This window comes from Drosophila yakuba, chromosome 3R (assembly GCF_016746365.2).
Source record: "Drosophila yakuba strain Tai18E2 chromosome 3R, Prin_Dyak_Tai18E2_2.1, whole genome shotgun sequence".
Classification (NCBI taxonomy): Eukaryota; Metazoa; Arthropoda; class Insecta; order Diptera; family Drosophilidae; genus Drosophila; species Drosophila yakuba.
The window spans coordinates 22249343-22267422 of record NC_052530.2 but is presented as its reverse complement, the minus strand read 5'-3'; the positions used below and the strand labels follow the sequence as shown (position 1 = coordinate 22267422).

Genomic DNA, 18080 nt, shown 5'->3' with positions numbered 1-18080 from the left:
GAAGTTACGCATCTCCACTCTCCACTCTCAATCGCGAATGCTCCACAAACTCACAAACATCCATTGGCTGACGTAATTCATACGCACAGTTGCCGCATGCAGCTCGATTTTATGAATGGAAAGCACGAAATGCAAAAGCAACAATCTCAATTACCACCTGGCAACAGACAAACTGAACAACAGGTGCAATTGGAGAGCTTCGATCTTAATTGCTCTAATTGGAAAGTGATGTGTCGCCTGTTCGATTGCCAAGCTGCTGACTGATGGCAAAATAACAACCTCCAGTTCAGATATTACCTTGGTAAAAATAGACATACACATACGATTGATAAGCGCATGTACTAAATTTCGGTGAAATTGCGTCAGTTTAATGCTGTGAAACTAGTGCGGAGTTTTCATGCACATCACTTGTACCAGGCAAACAAAGGCGCTAACGTAGATGCCAACTATAAAAAAGAATTATAAACATTACTTTAAAGTGAACTGATGTAACTAACATATTTTGTTTATGTATAAATATGATATTATCGGTTCTTAGGTATAACGTCTTAATTAATAAAATTTTAATTCAACCGCCAGATATTTAAAAAATAATAGTGATGTTGCCAGCTATCGAAATAAAGATAAAGCGCCATCTGTGGGCTGTGCCTTCTATACGACTGGAAACACGCCCTCTATGTGTGGGATCTTTAATATTCGTATACAAATTGTAAACAAATTGCCAAATAAATACATGAAAATAGCATCATATATAATTACTTCATGGTTAGATTAACGCCGCCTTCGTGATCAAAACGGGGCCAAATGCTCACGAACTTGACTTCTGCATGAATGTACTCATTTCTAGCGTAACAGAGCTGTACAGTGCAGTGTTCTCAAAACTGTACTACTGTACAGTATATTCAATATACTAGAAAAGACTGCACAACAAAAATTTAAGAGCATACAAAATTGGGATACTGTATGACGTTAGAAATTTGGGCAGAGACTCCTTTAACAAATCGTATGTATCCATTATTATGCAAAAATTAAAGTATTATAAAAAATTAAAGTTGTTATTAGTTATAGTAAAGTATTTTTAAAAAATCTGGTCAAAATAAAAACTTTAACAAACTCTTTAAAGAGAGCTAAGAAATTCAGAAATTCAAAACTATCCAAAAACTTGAAGAATTAATAATTGACATTTAAATAAATAGCCAAAACGATCATATAAAAACCCTAGTCAAGTCCACATTAGAAATGGATTCCATTTTTTCCATCCGTTGGCGGGGATTTACTCGTTCATTAATAAAATGAATCAGAATCAGGCTACGTTTTCCGCCTAAACATCGGTGAGTAATAGCGATCCGATAATTAAAGCCAGTCCCCCGAAACATGATCGAAACAAAATTTTGTTCATAACCAGTTTTCTGGACAGATCAAGCGATAATGCTTTAGTCAAGTTCCCCGACTACTAGATACCATTTAGCTTGTGGAAGTGAGAACGAGAGATTTCATTATTTTCTGGAATATTGATAGAAATTGTAAAAAAATAATGTAAAGAAAATAAGTAACAAAGGGTGGGACTAGTAGTTTTTGGTGCTTTGTGGGCGTTAAAGTGGGCGTGACCATTTGGAAACCAACTTGCGCTGCGTTTATGTTTTTGGAAACTAAATGCCTAATCTCAACATTCAAGCTTTTATTGTTCCTGAGATCGAGGCGTTTAAACGGACAGACGGACATGGCCAGTTCGACTCGGCAATTGATCCTGATCATGAGTATATGTATGTATATACTTTATGTGGTCGGAAACGAATCCTTCTGCCTGTTACATACGATTCAACGAACCTAGTATACCCTCTGTTTCTACGAGTAACGGGTATATTTAGTTCTCTTCGAACGATGCACGCAATTAAAAGTATAAAATATCGAATATAGCAGAAGATAACTTGCAAACCGTTTTTGTTTCTCATTTCATTAACAACAGTTGATAATAAAAACTCGTAGAGAACACGGTGGTAATTCTTTCATTCAATAGGTTATGGGCCCAGACATTGGGTAAGTGCAGTGTGTAAGCCTCGACTTAGATCAATGAGTGCGCTTTATCAAATAGACAAGAGGAGACGAAAAATTCTTTGTATACTACTTGAACTTGAAAAAGTAGAGTTAAGTCATAAAAATTTAAGTTTCTCCTATTCGCTATGGTTCCAAAGATTTTATAACTTTTGTAATGGAAGAAAAACGTAAGGTTACAGATGAATGTGTGCATTTAAAATACGACCTTCAAAAAATGGTTTTTGGCCAGAAAAATGCATACAATATTTAATGACTTTAAGGTAACTGCCTACGCGTATTAGATAAAGTTTTAGGTACAATTAATAAGTAGCTGCAAAAAGATGATAAGTTTTCAGTCTAATCTAGATAAATAGTACAGGGTCTGTGCGAAAAGAAGAAACTAAACCGCAAACTAAAATCTTCCGACGTGTAAATCGCAGACGAGTGAGTTATTCCCCTTATATGAAATAAGTAGAGCAAACCAAATGCTCATTCACTAATTTGAATCTAAGTTCGTGTAATGCCATGATAAAAGCTTATCGAAATGAAACGGAAGCTCGGCCAAGCAGAATTTGTTTTTGTTTTTAAATATCTCCTAATATAAATATTTCTCGGATTCTGCGGATAAAATAACGAGTTTATGTCTCTTTTCTCGAAACTACATTTCTCTTGGTATTTCAATAAGAGTAGTAAATATCCCTACTCTCAAATTATATTGTTTAAATTAGTACTCGAATTTATTTTAAATATCGCCGGGAGCTTAGCTAGATAACATTCGCTCTTTTTTAAAACATCAACGTTATATGTACATACATATGTGACACTCTATGTGTGGTATCTTAAATATTTTTATTACTCATACGCCGCGTAGGAAAATTGTAATAAGTAATAGAAGAGCTGCCACATTTTTCACAGTTTTAATTCCGATGTTCACATTTACTTTGGTACTGCACCTTGACCATTTAAATGATTAAATTAAATGACATTATTTACATACAACACTTTTGCACTAGTAAATTCTTTTGTATTATATATATATATTTTATATTTTTAACAGCTTCTTTCGTTTTACAGTATGGCAACCTTCGCGATAACTTACTTATCGAGCCCTTCCCGAATCAAAATTGTTGTTGCCTGCTGAAAAAGTTTGCTTCTTATTCTCCGGATCAGACGAGAACTACATACACGTGTGCAAAGTTTTTAATTTAACTTCAATTTCGCCTTTAGTACTTCCGGGATATTTTTTTCTAAACTTTCTTTCTGGAATAGCAGTCGAAAAATGATCGTATACATCCAGAAATGAACACAGTACTTTCTGGTTTCCTCATATTTTTTGTAGGAATAATTGTAGGAATAACCCAAAGATTTCCAAGCTGTGGTGTCGATGAGTACTGTACAAACCTTAATGTGTGCCCACCCTTGAAGTACTTTGTGGAATCGCTGGAAGACAGCTATTCCAAACAAATAATATTATGGGATAGACAATGTGGTTATAATAAGTACTGCTGCCCAAAAAAAGGTAAAGTGCCAATTGAAAGTCTTCGTTTCTAATTTACTTTTATAAAATATACTTTTATAATGGAGGAAATTCTTAAGGTTGCAGATAGTTGTTTTTTGTTCGCGCAACAAATGTTTTTGTGTATGTATTTTCAGCGGCGTAATAACTTAACTTGCCATAACTTGGCCAAAAATTGACGCGCATCTAAGATAAAGACTGTTTTGTGCTGCTAATAAATATAGCTAACTATGTCTATCCCTACTTTTTCGGTTTTCGTAAAAATAAAATTTGACAAATTTTTGAATTTTCGATAAGGGGTACCATCATCAAAATTTGCAAAAAATGGCAAAAATTACATTTTTCTTATTTGAGCACATATGTCTAGGGAATTTTGTTACGAATTCAACGAGGTATGGCATTTTACTTTTGGACAGTTATTTTTTTTGCTATCGAAAAAAAACGGATTATTTATATCAAAAAATCGACAAAAAAAATTGTTGCATTTTTGGAGTCTCCAAACGGGCTCCCAAAAAAAACAAAGTTCGGAATTTTAACAAACTTTTTTTTTTTTTTATTTTTTCTCAAAAAGGGGCTAAAAATGTTTTATTTTTAAAATCTGTAGACTATATAAAACGTTTTATGCTCTCTACAATGATTATTATATTATCTCTTGCACAATTGTGAAAAACATGTTTTCGAGAAAATGACGTTTAAAATTTACGATTATGGAATGACCGGCTTGGCGCCAGTCATTTTCGGAAGGCATATCTTTCACAATTTAAAGAATTAGCTTTTGAAAAGTTGATTAACCATTAAACCATACAATTAAAACCCTAAAAAAATGAATTTTTTTAAGTGTCTGAACACCTGGCTATGTGACCAAGTCCTAAAAAATCAACAATCGCGAAGATGGTACCGTTCGATTAATAATAATCCTATGTTTTTATGCATATGCTCTCAAATTCTTTAATATTTTGAGCGAGCAGTAAGCTTTTAAGCGGAATCCGACTTAGTAGAATGAAGGCAGTGCTTCTGATCAGACGCAAACTACGTACATACATAGACAGATAAGATCGCTCAAGCACAAGATTTTTTCATGACATAATTATTTGAAAAAAGAACACCTGACATACAATTTAGTGAACGGTCTAACAAATACTCTTTCTTATATCCCAAAAGCAGTACAAAATTGATCGTATATATACAAAAATGCACAAAGTATTTTATGGTTTTCTCATATATGTATTTCTACTGTTTGGATATGGTAATAAATATGGTGTTTGTATGAAATAGTTTGTTTGTTGATCAATCGTTATCAGTTTTAAAACCCATTTCAGGTTCGCTGAAAAAAAAAACCTTTTTACATTTTTTAAAATATTTTTTTCAAATTGTAGCAATATCTAAAAGATATTCAAGCTGTGGCGTCTTTGAGTACTGTACAACCGTTAATGGGTGCCCAACCTTGAAGTACTTTGTGGAATCGCTGGAAGACAGCTATTCCAAACAAATAATATTACAGGATAGAAAATGTGGTTATGATAAATACTGCTGCCCAAAAAAAGGTAAAGTACCAAATGAAAGCCTTAAGTCTTCGTTTCTAATTTCAAACTATATCAGGCACCCAAAGAGCACCCAATGAGTCATGCATCAGGCTTGATCAGTGTCTCCGGTTGACTGGCCAAACAGGGACGATGGATGTTTTGAAATCATTTATAAACCGCATATGTAATATGGATATCGGTCAGAAATACTTGCTCTATAGAGTGTACGTATCCTGTCAAAGACAAGGTAATAATATTCCGATAGTACCCGATCCACAATACAGTCCTTGCAAATCCGATGAGATGTGTCAAAGCATCGAAAGCTGCGACACTTTGGCGCGCATTCTGCAAGCCCATAAATCTAAAAAGGCCAACAAAATACGAATGGAAAGGCGATGTGGCAGAAATACTTACTGCTGCCCAAAGAAGGGTAAGAACTACATAAGCTTTTCACTTTACTAATCCAAACTTACTAATCCAAGCTTACTAATCCAAACCATTAACAGTATATCCAAAGTGTCATCCCAATGAAAGATGCATCCCATTGAACAAGTGCCATGAGATCAATAATATTTCGAAGCGACATGGGCCCAATTCAGTTGGTGACAGATGGTGTGCCATCGATACCAGAAAGGAAGATTTGGGGGAGCGCTTCTACACCTGCTGCCCTGAACCAGGTAACGTTCTGCCATCTTCCTGTGGACAAGCCCCTCTAGAGTACCGAATGGGAAAAGGCAGAGAGGCTAAGCAAAACCAATATCCTTGGATGGCCATGCTTATCTACGAGAATACCACACTTCCATATCCAAACAGCATGACCGTCTGTGGGGGCTCCCTGATCAACTCACGCTACGTGGTGACCGCTGCCCACTGTGTGGTCAAGATTTACAGTGTGAGAGACGACTTGGTGCTCAAGAAAGTGCGGCTGGGCGAGCATGATACCAACACCAATCCAGATTGCAATGGGGAACAATGCGCTGCTCCCTTTGTGGAGATCGACCTGGAGTTTTTTAATGTGCATAATGCCTACTCTAACAACCCGGAGCTTAAAAACGATATCGCCTTGATTCGCCTAAAAGTGCCAGTTCGGTGGGTTTTTGTTTATTATGCATCCTTATCTGCTCATTATAAACTACATTTTATATTCCTTTAGGTATACCAGGGAGGTTCAACCGATTTGTCTGCCGAAAGATCCCATCCCCTTATATAATAAACCATTGGAAATCGCTGGTTGGGGTCAAATGGAAAACGGACAACCTAGTCAGGTGTTGTTGCACAGCACCGTTTTTGAAAACAGGTACTACTGCCAAAAAGTGATATCGATCTTTCGCGACGATACACAAATCTGCGCAGGCGGCCACAGTGGAGAAAACACCTGTCAGGGCGATTCCGGAGGTCCTTTGATGGTAACCCTTCATAACCGTGGCAACGAGGAATTCGTATATCTGGCCGGGATCGTTTCATATGGATATGGGCCTTGTGGTGGAGATGCAGGTGGCTTCACAAAGACTGGAGCGTTTTTCAAATGGATAGCAGCAAACTTGAAGCCTTAGTTTATTATATTCCCATATATCTCATAACAAACAAAGTATACGCAACAGGAGAGCTGTTATATTCGCACATATCTATGGAAAATTCAAAGAATGAGGCACGATAACCAAGTATGCATGCAGATATGTTCATTAGGTTAAAACCTAATTTTATTCTGAATTTTAGTTTATTAAGTTTTTCTAAGTTTTAAGTTTATTCTAAACCATAACAATAAATATAATCCACTTACTTATTTTAAATAGTCTATTGCGTAAGGAAGTTACGAAGCTTTTGTGAAGTTGACAGTGCACTGAATTCTCTAATGCATTGATAGATAAGCCGAGAAACACGGGCGATAATGATTAAATTTACAATTGGGATTATCGTGTGGCACAACAAATAGGCTTTGCCACCAAAATACCATCAGACCGAATCAAAACAAAGCATTCATCAAAGTACGGCGAGAATGGAAAAAGCGAGGAGGAAAATACAAAATGGAAAAATGGGCAGGGAAAAGTGGAAAAATTAAGATGGAAAGTGCTCGAGCAAACCACGGTCCTAAGACAAAAGATTTACAATATCGCTGGGGAAGATTTAAAGGTGATTTCCAAAGATATATATTGTGCCTGAGCAGCGATAAATAAACACAATTCTTTGACTATTTTTATTTCGGCCTCTTCTATTTTCTTTTTTTTTTTTTGCTCAATTTCTCGGTTTTTTCTCGGCCGTTGCAACTATAACTCAATAGAAAAGTGGCTGCCATTGAAGAGATTTGTGGATGGGGGACGGATTTTCCACTAAAAGTGTCACATTAACGAATTGTTCAGTCTCGACGAAAGCTAATTTATGTCCCCCTCCACTAATCGCTGGCCAGGTAAAATAGAATTTATTTGATTTTCCTCCCCGCCCCATGCGAACTAAGCCTTTCACAAACACTCTTCTTCACATATTGAGCGGAAAATCGCTTTAGAAAACTCACCAAAATCAAAAGTAGGGGGCGTGGTCTGCGGCAGCGTCCTTCTGCCTTAGAGAACCGCCAATGTCGTCTAATGGCGTGGCGCCTCTAAAAATAGGAACCACTCGAGAGCCCCTCGGCCACTTAGCCACTTTGCCACTCAGCCACTCAAAACGCAGCAGCATCCGCACTCCGAGAGGATCGCGAGCACATCTGGGGGCCCACGACATTATCTTCTTGGATATTGTCACCAAATGTGTTGCGATTGCCACGGAAGGCGGTACTCAATATCGCGTACGGCTCGCCAATCGGTATAAATATTTTTTGAAAAATTCGTAGGTTCTTCAAAAATCATCAACAAAGAGCAATGCTTCGTGTGTGAAAAATACGCAAGACGAAATTTTAAACAAGGCTCCATTAAAAAACAGTCAAACTTTGGAGTGTGGTGTCAGTTATCATAAAATCCCTTAAATGAAGCTGCTAGTGTAATCGTACTTTAACTTAATTTTTAAGAATTTTTAAAATATACAAACAAAGTGCAGTTAGTGCTAGTAGATGTTCCTTAAAAAGATCTTCAACAACGTTCAAAAATTGTAATAAACAAATGACGGAAAACAACTGAAAAATCGAAATATTTACAACCAAGTTAAATCTGCAATTCAATTCTTGTGTAAAACATAATAAAATCAAAGTGAAGTGACCCAACAATGACCAAGTACAATAGTGGCAGTAGTGAAATGCCAGCGGCTCACTCCATCAAGCAGGAGTACAACAATGTCTATGGTCAGCCACCACATTCTGGATACGGATTCAGTGCCTATGGCCAGCAGAATCAGATATCCCAGCCCGGCCAGAATCCACACCAGACCCTGCAGCATTTCTTCAGCCGCTTCAATGCCGTCGGGGATGCGACTGCGGGAGCTGGTGGAGCCACTTCCATCTCAGCCAACGGATCGGGTTCATCCTGCAACTACAGTCACGCGAATCATCATGCGGCGGAGCTGGACAAGCCATTGGGCATGAATATGACACCGTCGCCCATCTACACCACCGACTACGATGACGAGAACAGCAGTCTCAGCTCCGAGGAGCACGTCCTGGCACCGCTCGTCTGCTCCTCCGCCCAATCCTCCAGGCCGTGTCTCACGTGGGCGTGCAAGGCGTGCAAAAAGAAGAGCGTCACCGTCGACCGTCGGAAAGCGGCCACGATGAGGGAGCGCCGGCGACTGCGGAAGGTAAGGATCTGAATCCATTATCCAATACTTCAGATATATCAATCTGAGGTATCTCTATAGTAACCAAAGGAGTAGTACTACTCTAATACGGGTGCTACAAACCAGTTTAAGTAAGATTCTTATATCAAATCAAAGGATGTAGGGAATATTTTTATTTCATATGAATAATTTAAAAATATCTTTTAAAAAACACATTTTATTTGTGTATAAGAAAATAAGTAGAAATGCAATGCTTTTTTAAATACTTTATGTACGAGTAAGTGATTGAGGAACATAAAATTGCAAATTGTAATATGGGTGCTTGCACATAAAGATACCTCTAAGAACATTGATCATATATTCATTTTTCATCAGTAAGTGTGTATCCTTTTCCATAATGTTTTTCAACAGCAAGCTTGTTAATCCTCAGTAGATCTTAAAAATAGATCACAGCACGATTTGCAATTCCCCAGCGCTTGAGGACTGCAACTTTGTAGTAATGTCATTAGGTTGGCGAGCAGCCCACAAATTAACACATCGCCACCAGGGAGGATCCATTGACATAAAACGCAGAAAGGGAAACCACCCAGCATGCGTAAAACATAAACATTTGCCAAGACCAAGAGTTAAATAGCGGTATTTATGAGTTCGACGGTCGTAAAAGTTTTGGATGAACCACACGTATTTATAGCTCCACATAGAGACATTAGTGAAAAGGGTGGGGAAAATGGGCTGTCATAAAGAGACAGACGACGGGCGAACGGTTTAATTGTTGAAAATTTAATGCTCTATTTAATTTAAAATATGTTTTATTAAAGAGCCACTTGAAGGGGAACACGCCTGCCTGTTGGTGTTGGTGTGTATCTTTATGGCTCGCCTAATGGATTTCCATGATTTCAACGATGGCCATTAATTGATTATTATTATTATTCTGTTCACATTCTAGGTTAACGAGGCCTTTGAGATCCTCAAGCGACGCACATCATCCAATCCCAACCAGCGCCTGCCGAAGGTCGAGATATTGCGCAATGCCATCGAGTATATCGAGAGCCTGGAGGATCTGCTACAGGTAATGATCATATCTATCGCGAAATAGAGTAACATTGCTAAATGGCTAAATTATTTGTTATTATTTTATTTGAAATCTTAGGAATCCAATCCCACACGCGATGGCGACAACCTGGCGCCCAGTTTGAGCGGCAAAAGCTGCCAGTCCGATTATCTGGTAAGTTTTCCGCTGAACGCCAATTAATATTAAGCCCAGTAGTAGTATATCGGGTTGGTATATCGTTCCGTTCCGTTCCGCAATTATTTTCTCGTAAAATTCTCATGCATGAGCAGCGCTTTCGTACATTTTTCTTTGGCGACGCGCACATTCATCAAAATCTCAGGGTCTGCTCCGTCGCAATGGCGAACATGAAAATAGAATATACATACGTACACGTATTTGGATCCCCGAAAGAGTCAGTCCCAACCCAACCCATCCCAACCCAACCTTACAAATCCCATCCGATCTGATATCTGTTGCATTTGCTGACCGGAATTTATGCGCTCGCTGACGTGCTATTTAATAATATCCTCTTCTGTGAATCACAGAACACCGGGAATATTATGAGTTATGATCGGGAAAGTTTCGCCCAGTTCTTGGGGGGAGCAGCAAACAGCTCCAAACTCCAATGACAAAAGCATAAAACAAAAAAAAAAAATAGAGGACAAATAGCCGGAGAATTTACGGTGGCAGGGAAAAAAGGGTCGTCGTTGTCTGCGTTTAGTGAAAGGCAATAAATAAATTTTCTTTTTATAAGCCCGAATGGAAATCGTGTTGTAAATTAATTACAACAAATTCATTGGAGGAGCAGGAATCGGAATATTCAACCCCATGTTTGGTGGATAGCGACGATCGCTTTTCTGTTTCATAATAGTTTTCCCTGCGACGTGGAACAAAAACCAATGTGGCAGTTGACAAATTGCACAGGAAAAACATGACAAGATCTCGGGGTGTTCTTCTACGAAAGGTGTTGCAAGATATGGTCTAGATGGTGGGGAAGGGGAGGTGGGCCCCATCAGAAAAGTGGGGCAACGGGAGCGGGTTGTACATGCATACGTACTCCCAAATGACAGGGCAACAAATTGTCAACAATTATGCAAACATTTTTGCCATCATCTTCAACGCCCTCTTTTTATTTTGTGTTTTTTTCTTTTTCGTTCATTTTTTTTATTTGCCTTTCGGGTTGGCCTGCGTTGAGTAATTTCCATGCAGTTTGCTTAAGTTTTTCACATTTTTAATGTACAAATTTGTTAATTTACCATAAAACTTTGCGTATTTGTATGTTGACTGCGCCCCCATCCTCATCCCCATCCCTCCCCCATTGGCAGATATTAATGTGCGGCCATAGTTTGATTAAAAACTGGCATTGCGCCAAACGTGCAGACATTCAAATGCATCTCAGACCCTGGCAATCCATCCATCTCATCCATATCCATTCATTTGGAGCCTGTGTATTTATAAATCCCGGCGATTTAAGCAGAAGATTTCCTTTTGAACTGCTACCAACAACGCTACCCAAATGTGCACGCAGAGTGTTCCCATAATTTTCCTTATCGCCGCCAATAAAAAGTGTTTAGTACTTGCGATATACACGGCGAAGTGCCAGTCCGTCTATCAGTTTCTACGTAATACCGATAGCCATAATCACTGAAGTGCATAGATATAGGTTTTGGGTGCAAGTGACTCACGGAGAGATTTGGGTAACTTGGGTGCAAACTATTTATTGATAAATGTTTGCTGCCAGTGAGTCAGGTTTGATCGGATTCCCTCCTACCATTCAATTAACGACTATTATCAGCTGTAGATATGCTACTGACCACTCATGTTATTTTCAAATTGCTTTATTGCTTCACTATTAGATAGGTAAATATTTTCTACGAATTGAAAGCAGCTTATAATGATGGCTTATATTACTGATAAGTAACAATTTTGTTGAAAAGTAAAAAGTATTTTGAACAATTTTTTGGAGAAAGCATTACTTTCTGAGATGACGCAAACATTTTTATATTAATCATCAGATTATTATGGCATCATTTGAATCTTATTGCTATCAAAATGTTTGCACCATCACCGTTTATTTTGATGATATCACCCAAATGGATTATCAGCTTTTACGAGTGACCGCAGAACGCATACAATATTTTCAAAATGTGTTTACCATAGTATATTAAAAGCATATTTCATGCCACAAAACTCATGCGGCAGCTTGTGGCTAACAAATCGCATAATGCCGCATATCCGTTACATGCTCACAGATCGGTGGAGAACTTCTGAGGGGAACGCGCCAAAAAGCGGCTTAAAATCTTTACGCAATCCGAGAATCGGAATGCCCAAGTGATAAGTGGCATTTCATTCAGATACAACGCATGATATATGCTCAAAAAAATAAAACACACCGAAATGCCATACAGACATGCAAACATGTGCACAGAAAAAAAGTTGATCTTCTCTAAAAATACTTTTTTTCAAAATGCTTCTTAAATTGAGAATTTGTGTTCAATATTTAGTATTATCTTGTCATTGCAAAGCCTTCGTTGCTGGTAACCTACGTGTGCTAGTTCTGTGTAATTTTTCACAGTGCATTTCTGCTGACTGTGGCACATCGAGCGCAGGCTGTCAGTAAACGCTTGGAAAATGATAAATCGCTTTATAAAAGTGCAGTGTGAGTTCATCTGCTCCCGTTCAGTTTAGTTCACTTCTGCTCTGTTGTTCTCCTACTCCGTAGTTTGTTGTCCGTCTTTGTTGCTAAATATAAACACACGGGTATACGGGTATACGGGTATGGGATGCCCTGTATTTGGCGATCCTTGCAGACGAAGTGACGGCACTTTGGATGCAACAGATGCGGACTTGGGTTGGGGGGGGCAAGGAACCCACCCAGAAGTGGCAATTATATTTTTGCTTAGCATCGGCGTTATAGCGCGTAGTTTTTCTAATGAAATCCCGACCGAATCTCCGGATGCCTTGTCGTCTGCGTATGCGAAAATTAATTTAATTGCCCCTAAGTGTGCTGCACCACACAATGCCCCACAATGGTGGTGCTGCTGCTGGTGGGGCAGACAATGGGGCAGTGGACGTGTGGCAGTGCGGTGGTTCAATGCATTTTAATTGGCCTGTGGAATCTCTTTACTGGCATAAATTTTGGCTTAATCTCGTCATTAGACGGCATTCTGTATGGCACTTGTTGGCCAAGTTGACAGGAGCGGAGCAAATTTGACGTTGTCATTTCGCCGACGACACTTTTCTGTAATTTATTGTTTTCCCAATTTCGCTTGAGGCCAACTAAAAGATGTTTCCATTTTTAATTTTATTTATGCTTGTCTCTTTTTGCAGAGCTCTTATGCTGGCGCTTATCTAGAAGATAAACTCAGTTTCTACAACAAACACATGGAGAAATATGGTCAGTTTACAGGTAAAACAAAAAAAAAAGTAATTAAATTTTTTAAATATTTCTATAAAATATATTTGTTTAGACTTTGATGGCAATGCCAATGGCTCCAGTTTGGACTGTCTAAATCTGATTGTTCAGAGCATCAATAAGAGCACCACGAGTCCCATTCAACACAAGGCCACGCCCTCCGCTGCAGATTCCCAGTCGCCGCCCACATCCGGAGCAAGTGCACCCACTGCGCTGCACGTGAACTTCAAACGGAAATGCAGCACTTAGCATTAAGTATCAAGACCTTAGGCAATTGTAAAGCTATTTTTAAGAGGATACACGAGATACCCAGTGACCCGGAGTAGGCCTTAAATTATTATGTATAGCATTAGCACTTAATTAAATGGTAATGGTAATTAAAAACGACTAGAGAGTCTTGTCACTTAATCCAGCTCCAGTTTGCGAAAGGAGCCGCTCATCCCGTCCAGCTCTCCATTGGCCCAGGCACTGGCCAAACCGACGCGCAGCTTCTCATTGGTGCCGTACTGGGCATCCCTGGCCAGGTAATCCTTGCTGTCCAGCAGCTTCTGGCGCCAATGATCGACTGCCTCCGCATGGTAGCCGTTGGTGCCGCCATACTCGATGGTCATCGCATCTCTGGGCAGATGCTGGTACAGATCCTCCGACTTTTTGTGCACCACAAACTGGAATGAACAGCAGGGACCTTAATACAAAGTCTTAAAGCGATTCAAACACTTTCACTCACCTTGAAGGGCAGCTTGGAGGGTAAGAACTTGGTCACAAAATTGAAAATGGTTTGGCCCTCCTTGCGCATATTGATCATGTGAATCTCCACGAAGCGGAGTGGTATGCATTGGTCCACCAGCGCGAATGCCTTCTTCAGCAGGAAGGGATCGTATTGCACCATCTGCTCCATGGTCACATCTCTGGCATCCACAACCCAAACGAGGCCGGCAATCGAGGCATTGTCGCACTCCAGTGCCAGTAGTTCCAGCATGATGAAGACCAGTTTGAAAGCCTCGCGGGGATTCGACTTCTTCGGATCGATGTTTCGAAACTGCGAAATGATAACCCTGGGGCCCTCGGAACTCACAGGTCGCAAGGGAATCACATGGATTCTGTTAATTGGAAAAACAAATGAGCTCATGTATCTTTGTTTTTTGTTAAAATAGTGCTTGCAAGTGACGACCATTTAACGATTAAGTAATATCGAACGCAGTATTTTGAAGTAGCAACTTTCCGTAGCACGCAAATAATTTTCAGTGGTTAATGTTCACAGATAGTGAATAAATTATTGTTGATAAAGCTTCATGCCATTTGTTACGTTTGACACCACTGATTAGAAGGGTATATTTAAATGGTCTGTGGAATGTGTAGCCCAGAAAAGGGTATTCCAATTCGAACCACTTACGACTACTTTTTAAATAGGAAAACATTTAACTAACCCTCTTTGCAGCTGGGTGAGCAGCGCCTCGTCCACCTGTCGTGATCCCAGAACCTCCGGGAACACGCTGCGCAGGGAGTAGTAGTTGTCGAATCGCCGTTTGGTCTCCTCCTGGCTGAAACGGCAACGCCGCAGAAAGGCCAGGATGAGCCGCTCATCCGTGGGTGCCTTGAGGTGCGGCGACTTGGTGATCCATGTCTGAATGCTGGCTATAATCTCCAATCGCTGGCCCTGCTCCTCGTTGCACTCGCTCTTGGCCAGAGCGGCCAGCTTGGGGTCGAGAGTTCTCAGTGTGGTGGTCGCCATTCTGGCGCTCGGCTCAATGGTAACTGAATGCCAAAACCACTAACGCACTGGCGCACTGCCCTTGTGGTTCGTGGTGGTATTGGCGCTATCTAATCGGGGCAACACCTTGTAAACTAGCTGGAACGGCGACCCGAAACCCGTCGGCGGCAGTCAGTTAGATATAGATACACGAGTGCATAGATTGGTGATAAGTGGGTGCTATCTTTAATTGATCGACTACAGCAGCGTGTGGAATGTTTGGTATGGATAAACGCGATTGAGGGCGGTTGCTAGGTTTCCTGCTTCCGCGGCCAGTATCATCAATCCCAGTTGAGGCGACGGAAGGAGCCACTGGCTCCAAATTCCGCCTCATATGTGGCTATTTCGCCGTGTCGCAGCTCCTCAATGGTGCCGTAGTTGCAGTCCTGCTCGAAGTAACCACGATAGCTGTTCAACAGGTCCTCCATGTAGGCCACACATTCACCCATGTGACCATTGGTGCCGCCATACTCCTCCGGCAGCGACTCCTTGCCAATGTGCTCGATCAGCTCCTCGCTGTTCTTCAGAACGCGTATCTGCAATCACATAAACATATCTAGCTTGGACTGGTACTGAACACTTAATGGGTACTTTATAAAAGAAAGAATCTCAAATGACTTGCTGATGGAGTTGCTAGTACCCACCGGATAGTTGACTTGCATGCTCAGGACGTTGTACAGAAACATGACGGTGCCCTGAATATCCTTGGGCATGTTTATGATGTACATCTCCTTCACTTTCAGGGGACTGCAATTGTAGAGCCAGTTCCACCATTTGCGAAATAGAACCCTATCAAAACGGCGCATCTTATCCGAGTTGACGCCCTCGAGATCGATGATCTCGCAGATGCCCGCCAGCGAGGCATAGTCATTCTCCAGCGCAATCACCTCCATGGCCATCGAGGAGAAGTGATAGATCTCGCGCAGCATGTACAGATTGGGATCAAAGTGGCCAAAACGGGCTATGAACATGGCAGTGCGACTATCGCCCTTCGGCATATCCGGATAGAGGCAAATTCTGAATGGAAAACCAGTGACTTGGGTTACATGACAAACTCCCATGACATTAGCTCACCCCATGCGATTGATGTCCAGCAGTCTTTGTGTCACACAGCGGTTATTCATGATCTCCGGAAAAAGGTTGTAGTGGGTGAAGTAGCGATCGATTCGCCGCTTGGTCTCCTCCAAGCTGTAACGACATCGCCTGAGGAACGCGATGAGGAAGTCCACATCCGTGCGAGCACGCAGATGCGGCTGCTGGCGTATCCACACGCGCAGGATGATGATGTCCTGCTGAATCCTGTCGGGCGTCTCGTTCACCTCCTGCTCGGCCAACTTGGCCAATGTCGGCGAGAGCGGACGTCGCATTTTGGTATGACGGCTATGCGCTGTTTGATCGCCCATTTGGCCCATCTAATTTGCCTATATCCATTGCTCCCCCATCTGGTGGTGGGTGGCTCCTAATCTAATCTTATCGCGGCGGCGAATCGGATTGGGAATATACGAACGCTGCATGGTACTATGCTTATCTACACGCATTTGTAACTTGCACTTTTTTCCAACTCGAAAACTGATTGGGATTGGGATTGGGATATATAGTACGTATGTTTAGGAGAGAGAGAGTGACGTGTATTTTGTGGATGGGAAAAATAGCGCACATCCGGCGTCTGTCTGCAGAGATCTCTTAAGTGCCCTTCTCGTGCACATTTGGGAAATGGATGCAGATGCACTGGGAATAAATCATGTTATCAGGAAAAGAAAGCAGAACAAAGAATGCTTTAAAAGCATAAGTAATTTAATAACTTAGAACCATTCAATATGTAATCTAATATTTCAAAGATACACTATGTTCTGTTTATAAAAATCTAAATAAATCTTATTATAGCATGTTACTTCCCACTTCAGCCTCTAAATACTTCAGTTTGTTCCCGTTTTGGGCAGTGTACGAGTACTCACTTTTGAAATGCGATCTGCGTTTAATGCCCGAAATAAATCTAACGCTAAATGGTATCCAGTTCGCCGGTCTTCCGTGCTGTGAGCATTCAATTTGAGCATTCAATTTGAGTGCCTGTCAGAGGGCATTACACACCGACATCCCAACATCCAGACATCCCGATATCCCGGGTAGGTGGCGATGTGCTGTTGGAGTTGACATGGAACACCTACGGCCGGGCAAATTGCTGTGACATGGCGCTGTCAGCTGCTGACAAGCCGGAGAACTCAAGATCTGGCTATCTGTGTAGATCTGTAGATCTGTGTATATCGTGGATGTGGCGATTTGGTGTCCCAGGAAGCGGATCATCTTCCCACTCCGCCAATAACTCATAACACATTATGGCCATGGGACTTGGGACTGGGACTCGGGACTCGGGACTCGAGAGCCTTTGGAGTGAGTAGACTTCCAGTGGAGGCTGTGCTTTGATCTTGCTGATGACAGGGCAGCGCGTGTAAATTCCCTTTGCAGCCAGCTCATTGCTCATGACGCAAACATATCGTTGCCATATTAATAATGAGCCTCATTAACAGCTCGCTGCACTGCATCATGCCACTCGACACATTGCCCAATGTAGCCACTACTTTTCTGGGGTAAAAAAAGGGTGAGGTTGAGTGTATGGGGGGCGGGGGAAAGGCATGTAATTGACAGACTCATTGCTGATAAGTGTATTTTGTTGTAAGCACTTTAAATATGCGACCAAACCCTTGGAACGCATATGCTGCACTTGACGCAAGTGATGGATGCCTCGAGAAATCGCTGAGAGTTTTGACACAAAAGGGTAGGGTATTAATAACCAAGAGATCGCCTTACTGACGGCTCAATCAGTCTGCAGAAGGACCTTTGAACTCAAGAGCTGTCCTTAAATACGTACATTCATATATGAATTTTTATTTATTTGTTTATCGACCATGAAGAGGCGATTTACTATTCTTAATCACAAAGTGTTTATTTTAAGCATTCTATGTGGCTTACAATAAATGTTATACATGGAATATAATTTGCAAATATAGCAAAATAGTTATTAAAATGCAAGGTTGAATAGTTGTGATGCCTCACTGCTTTGACATCATTGTAATGGGGTTCGCAAATAAGAATCA

The 18080-nt window shown here is 40.8% G+C and overlaps 4 protein-coding genes across 6 annotated transcripts; 2 read left to right on the top strand and 2 right to left on the bottom strand.

The window, feature by feature from the left end:
- Positions 1-3183: 3183 nt before the first annotated feature.
- Positions 3184-7270, top strand: LOC6537925 (spaetzle-processing enzyme). Of its 3 annotated transcripts, none has more exons than XM_002098429.4 (5): positions 3186-3553; positions 4927-5094; positions 5150-5503; positions 5580-6162; positions 6227-7270. In XM_002098429.4, the coding sequence occupies exons 1-5, from the start codon at positions 3334-3336 to the stop codon at positions 6624-6626; spliced, it is 1725 nt and encodes a 574-aa protein (XP_002098465.2). In that variant the 5' UTR covers positions 3186-3333; the 3' UTR covers positions 6627-7270. The 3 variants fall into 3 exon arrangements, with proteins under 3 accessions (XP_039231186.1, XP_002098465.2, XP_039231184.1); XM_039375250.2 differs by lacking the exon at positions 3186-3553 and adding an exon at positions 4545-4796; XM_039375252.2 differs by lacking the exon at positions 4927-5094 and having other exon boundaries at positions 3184-3553.
- Positions 7271-7507: 237 nt separating this feature from the next.
- Positions 7508-13625, top strand: LOC6537924 (myogenic-determination protein). Its single transcript, XM_002098428.3, has 5 exons — positions 7508-8793; positions 9719-9841; positions 9923-9997; positions 13154-13232; positions 13294-13625. The coding sequence occupies exons 1-5, from the start codon at positions 8266-8268 to the stop codon at positions 13485-13487; spliced, it is 999 nt and encodes a 332-aa protein (XP_002098464.1). The 5' UTR covers positions 7508-8265; the 3' UTR covers positions 13488-13625.
- Positions 13522-15032, bottom strand: LOC6537923 (alpha-tocopherol transfer protein-like). The gene is made up of 3 exons (XM_002098427.3): positions 14666-15032; positions 13966-14338; positions 13522-13903 (listed from the first exon to the last, which is right to left on the bottom strand). The coding sequence occupies exons 1-3, from the start codon at positions 14968-14970 to the stop codon at positions 13643-13645; spliced, it is 939 nt and encodes a 312-aa protein (XP_002098463.1). The 5' UTR covers positions 14971-15032; the 3' UTR covers positions 13522-13642.
- Positions 15033-15147: 115 nt separating this feature from the next.
- LOC6537922 (alpha-tocopherol transfer protein-like) lies at positions 15148-17957 on the bottom strand. The gene is made up of 3 exons (XM_002098426.4): positions 16063-17957; positions 15633-16005; positions 15148-15524 (listed from the first exon to the last, which is right to left on the bottom strand). Exons 1-3 carry the CDS (start codon positions 16398-16400, stop codon positions 15270-15272), a joined length of 966 nt encoding a protein of 321 aa, XP_002098462.2. The 5' UTR covers positions 16401-17957; the 3' UTR covers positions 15148-15269.
- Positions 17958-18080: the final 123 nt, after the last annotated feature.

Coding starts and splice junctions, on each gene's coding strand:
- LOC6537923 (XM_002098427.3), bottom strand. CDS start 14,970: ATGGCGACCACCACACTGAGAACTCTCGACCCCAAGCTGGCCGCTCTG. Junction 14,339..14,665: donor CTCACCCAGCTGCAAAGAGG/GTTAGTTAAATG, acceptor TCCAATTAACAG/AATCCATGTGATTCCCTTGC. Junction 13,904..13,965: donor CCTCCAAGCTGCCCTTCAAG/GTGAGTGAAAGT, acceptor TGTTCATTCCAG/TTTGTGGTGCACAAAAAGTC.
- LOC6537925 (XM_002098429.4), top strand. CDS start 3,334: ATGAACACAGTACTTTCTGGTTTCCTCATATTTTTTGTAGGAATAATT. Junction 3,554..4,926: donor GTACTGCTGCCCAAAAAAAG/GTAAAGTGCCAA, acceptor TTCAAATTGTAG/CAATATCTAAAAGATATTCA. Junction 5,095..5,149: donor ATACTGCTGCCCAAAAAAAG/GTAAAGTACCAA, acceptor AAACTATATCAG/GCACCCAAAGAGCACCCAAT.
- LOC6537924 (XM_002098428.3), top strand. CDS start 8,266: ATGACCAAGTACAATAGTGGCAGTAGTGAAATGCCAGCGGCTCACTCC. Junction 9,842..9,922: donor GCCTGGAGGATCTGCTACAG/GTAATGATCATA, acceptor TTGAAATCTTAG/GAATCCAATCCCACACGCGA. Junction 13,233..13,293: donor GAAATATGGTCAGTTTACAG/GTAAAACAAAAA, acceptor ATATTTGTTTAG/ACTTTGATGGCAATGCCAAT.
- LOC6537922 (XM_002098426.4), bottom strand. CDS start 16,400: ATGGGCCAAATGGGCGATCAAACAGCGCATAGCCGTCATACCAAAATG. Junction 16,006..16,062: donor CTGGACATCAATCGCATGGG/GTGAGCTAATGT, acceptor TTTTCCATTCAG/AATTTGCCTCTATCCGGATA. Junction 15,525..15,632: donor GCATGCAAGTCAACTATCCG/GTGGGTACTAGC, acceptor ATGTGATTGCAG/ATACGCGTTCTGAAGAACAG.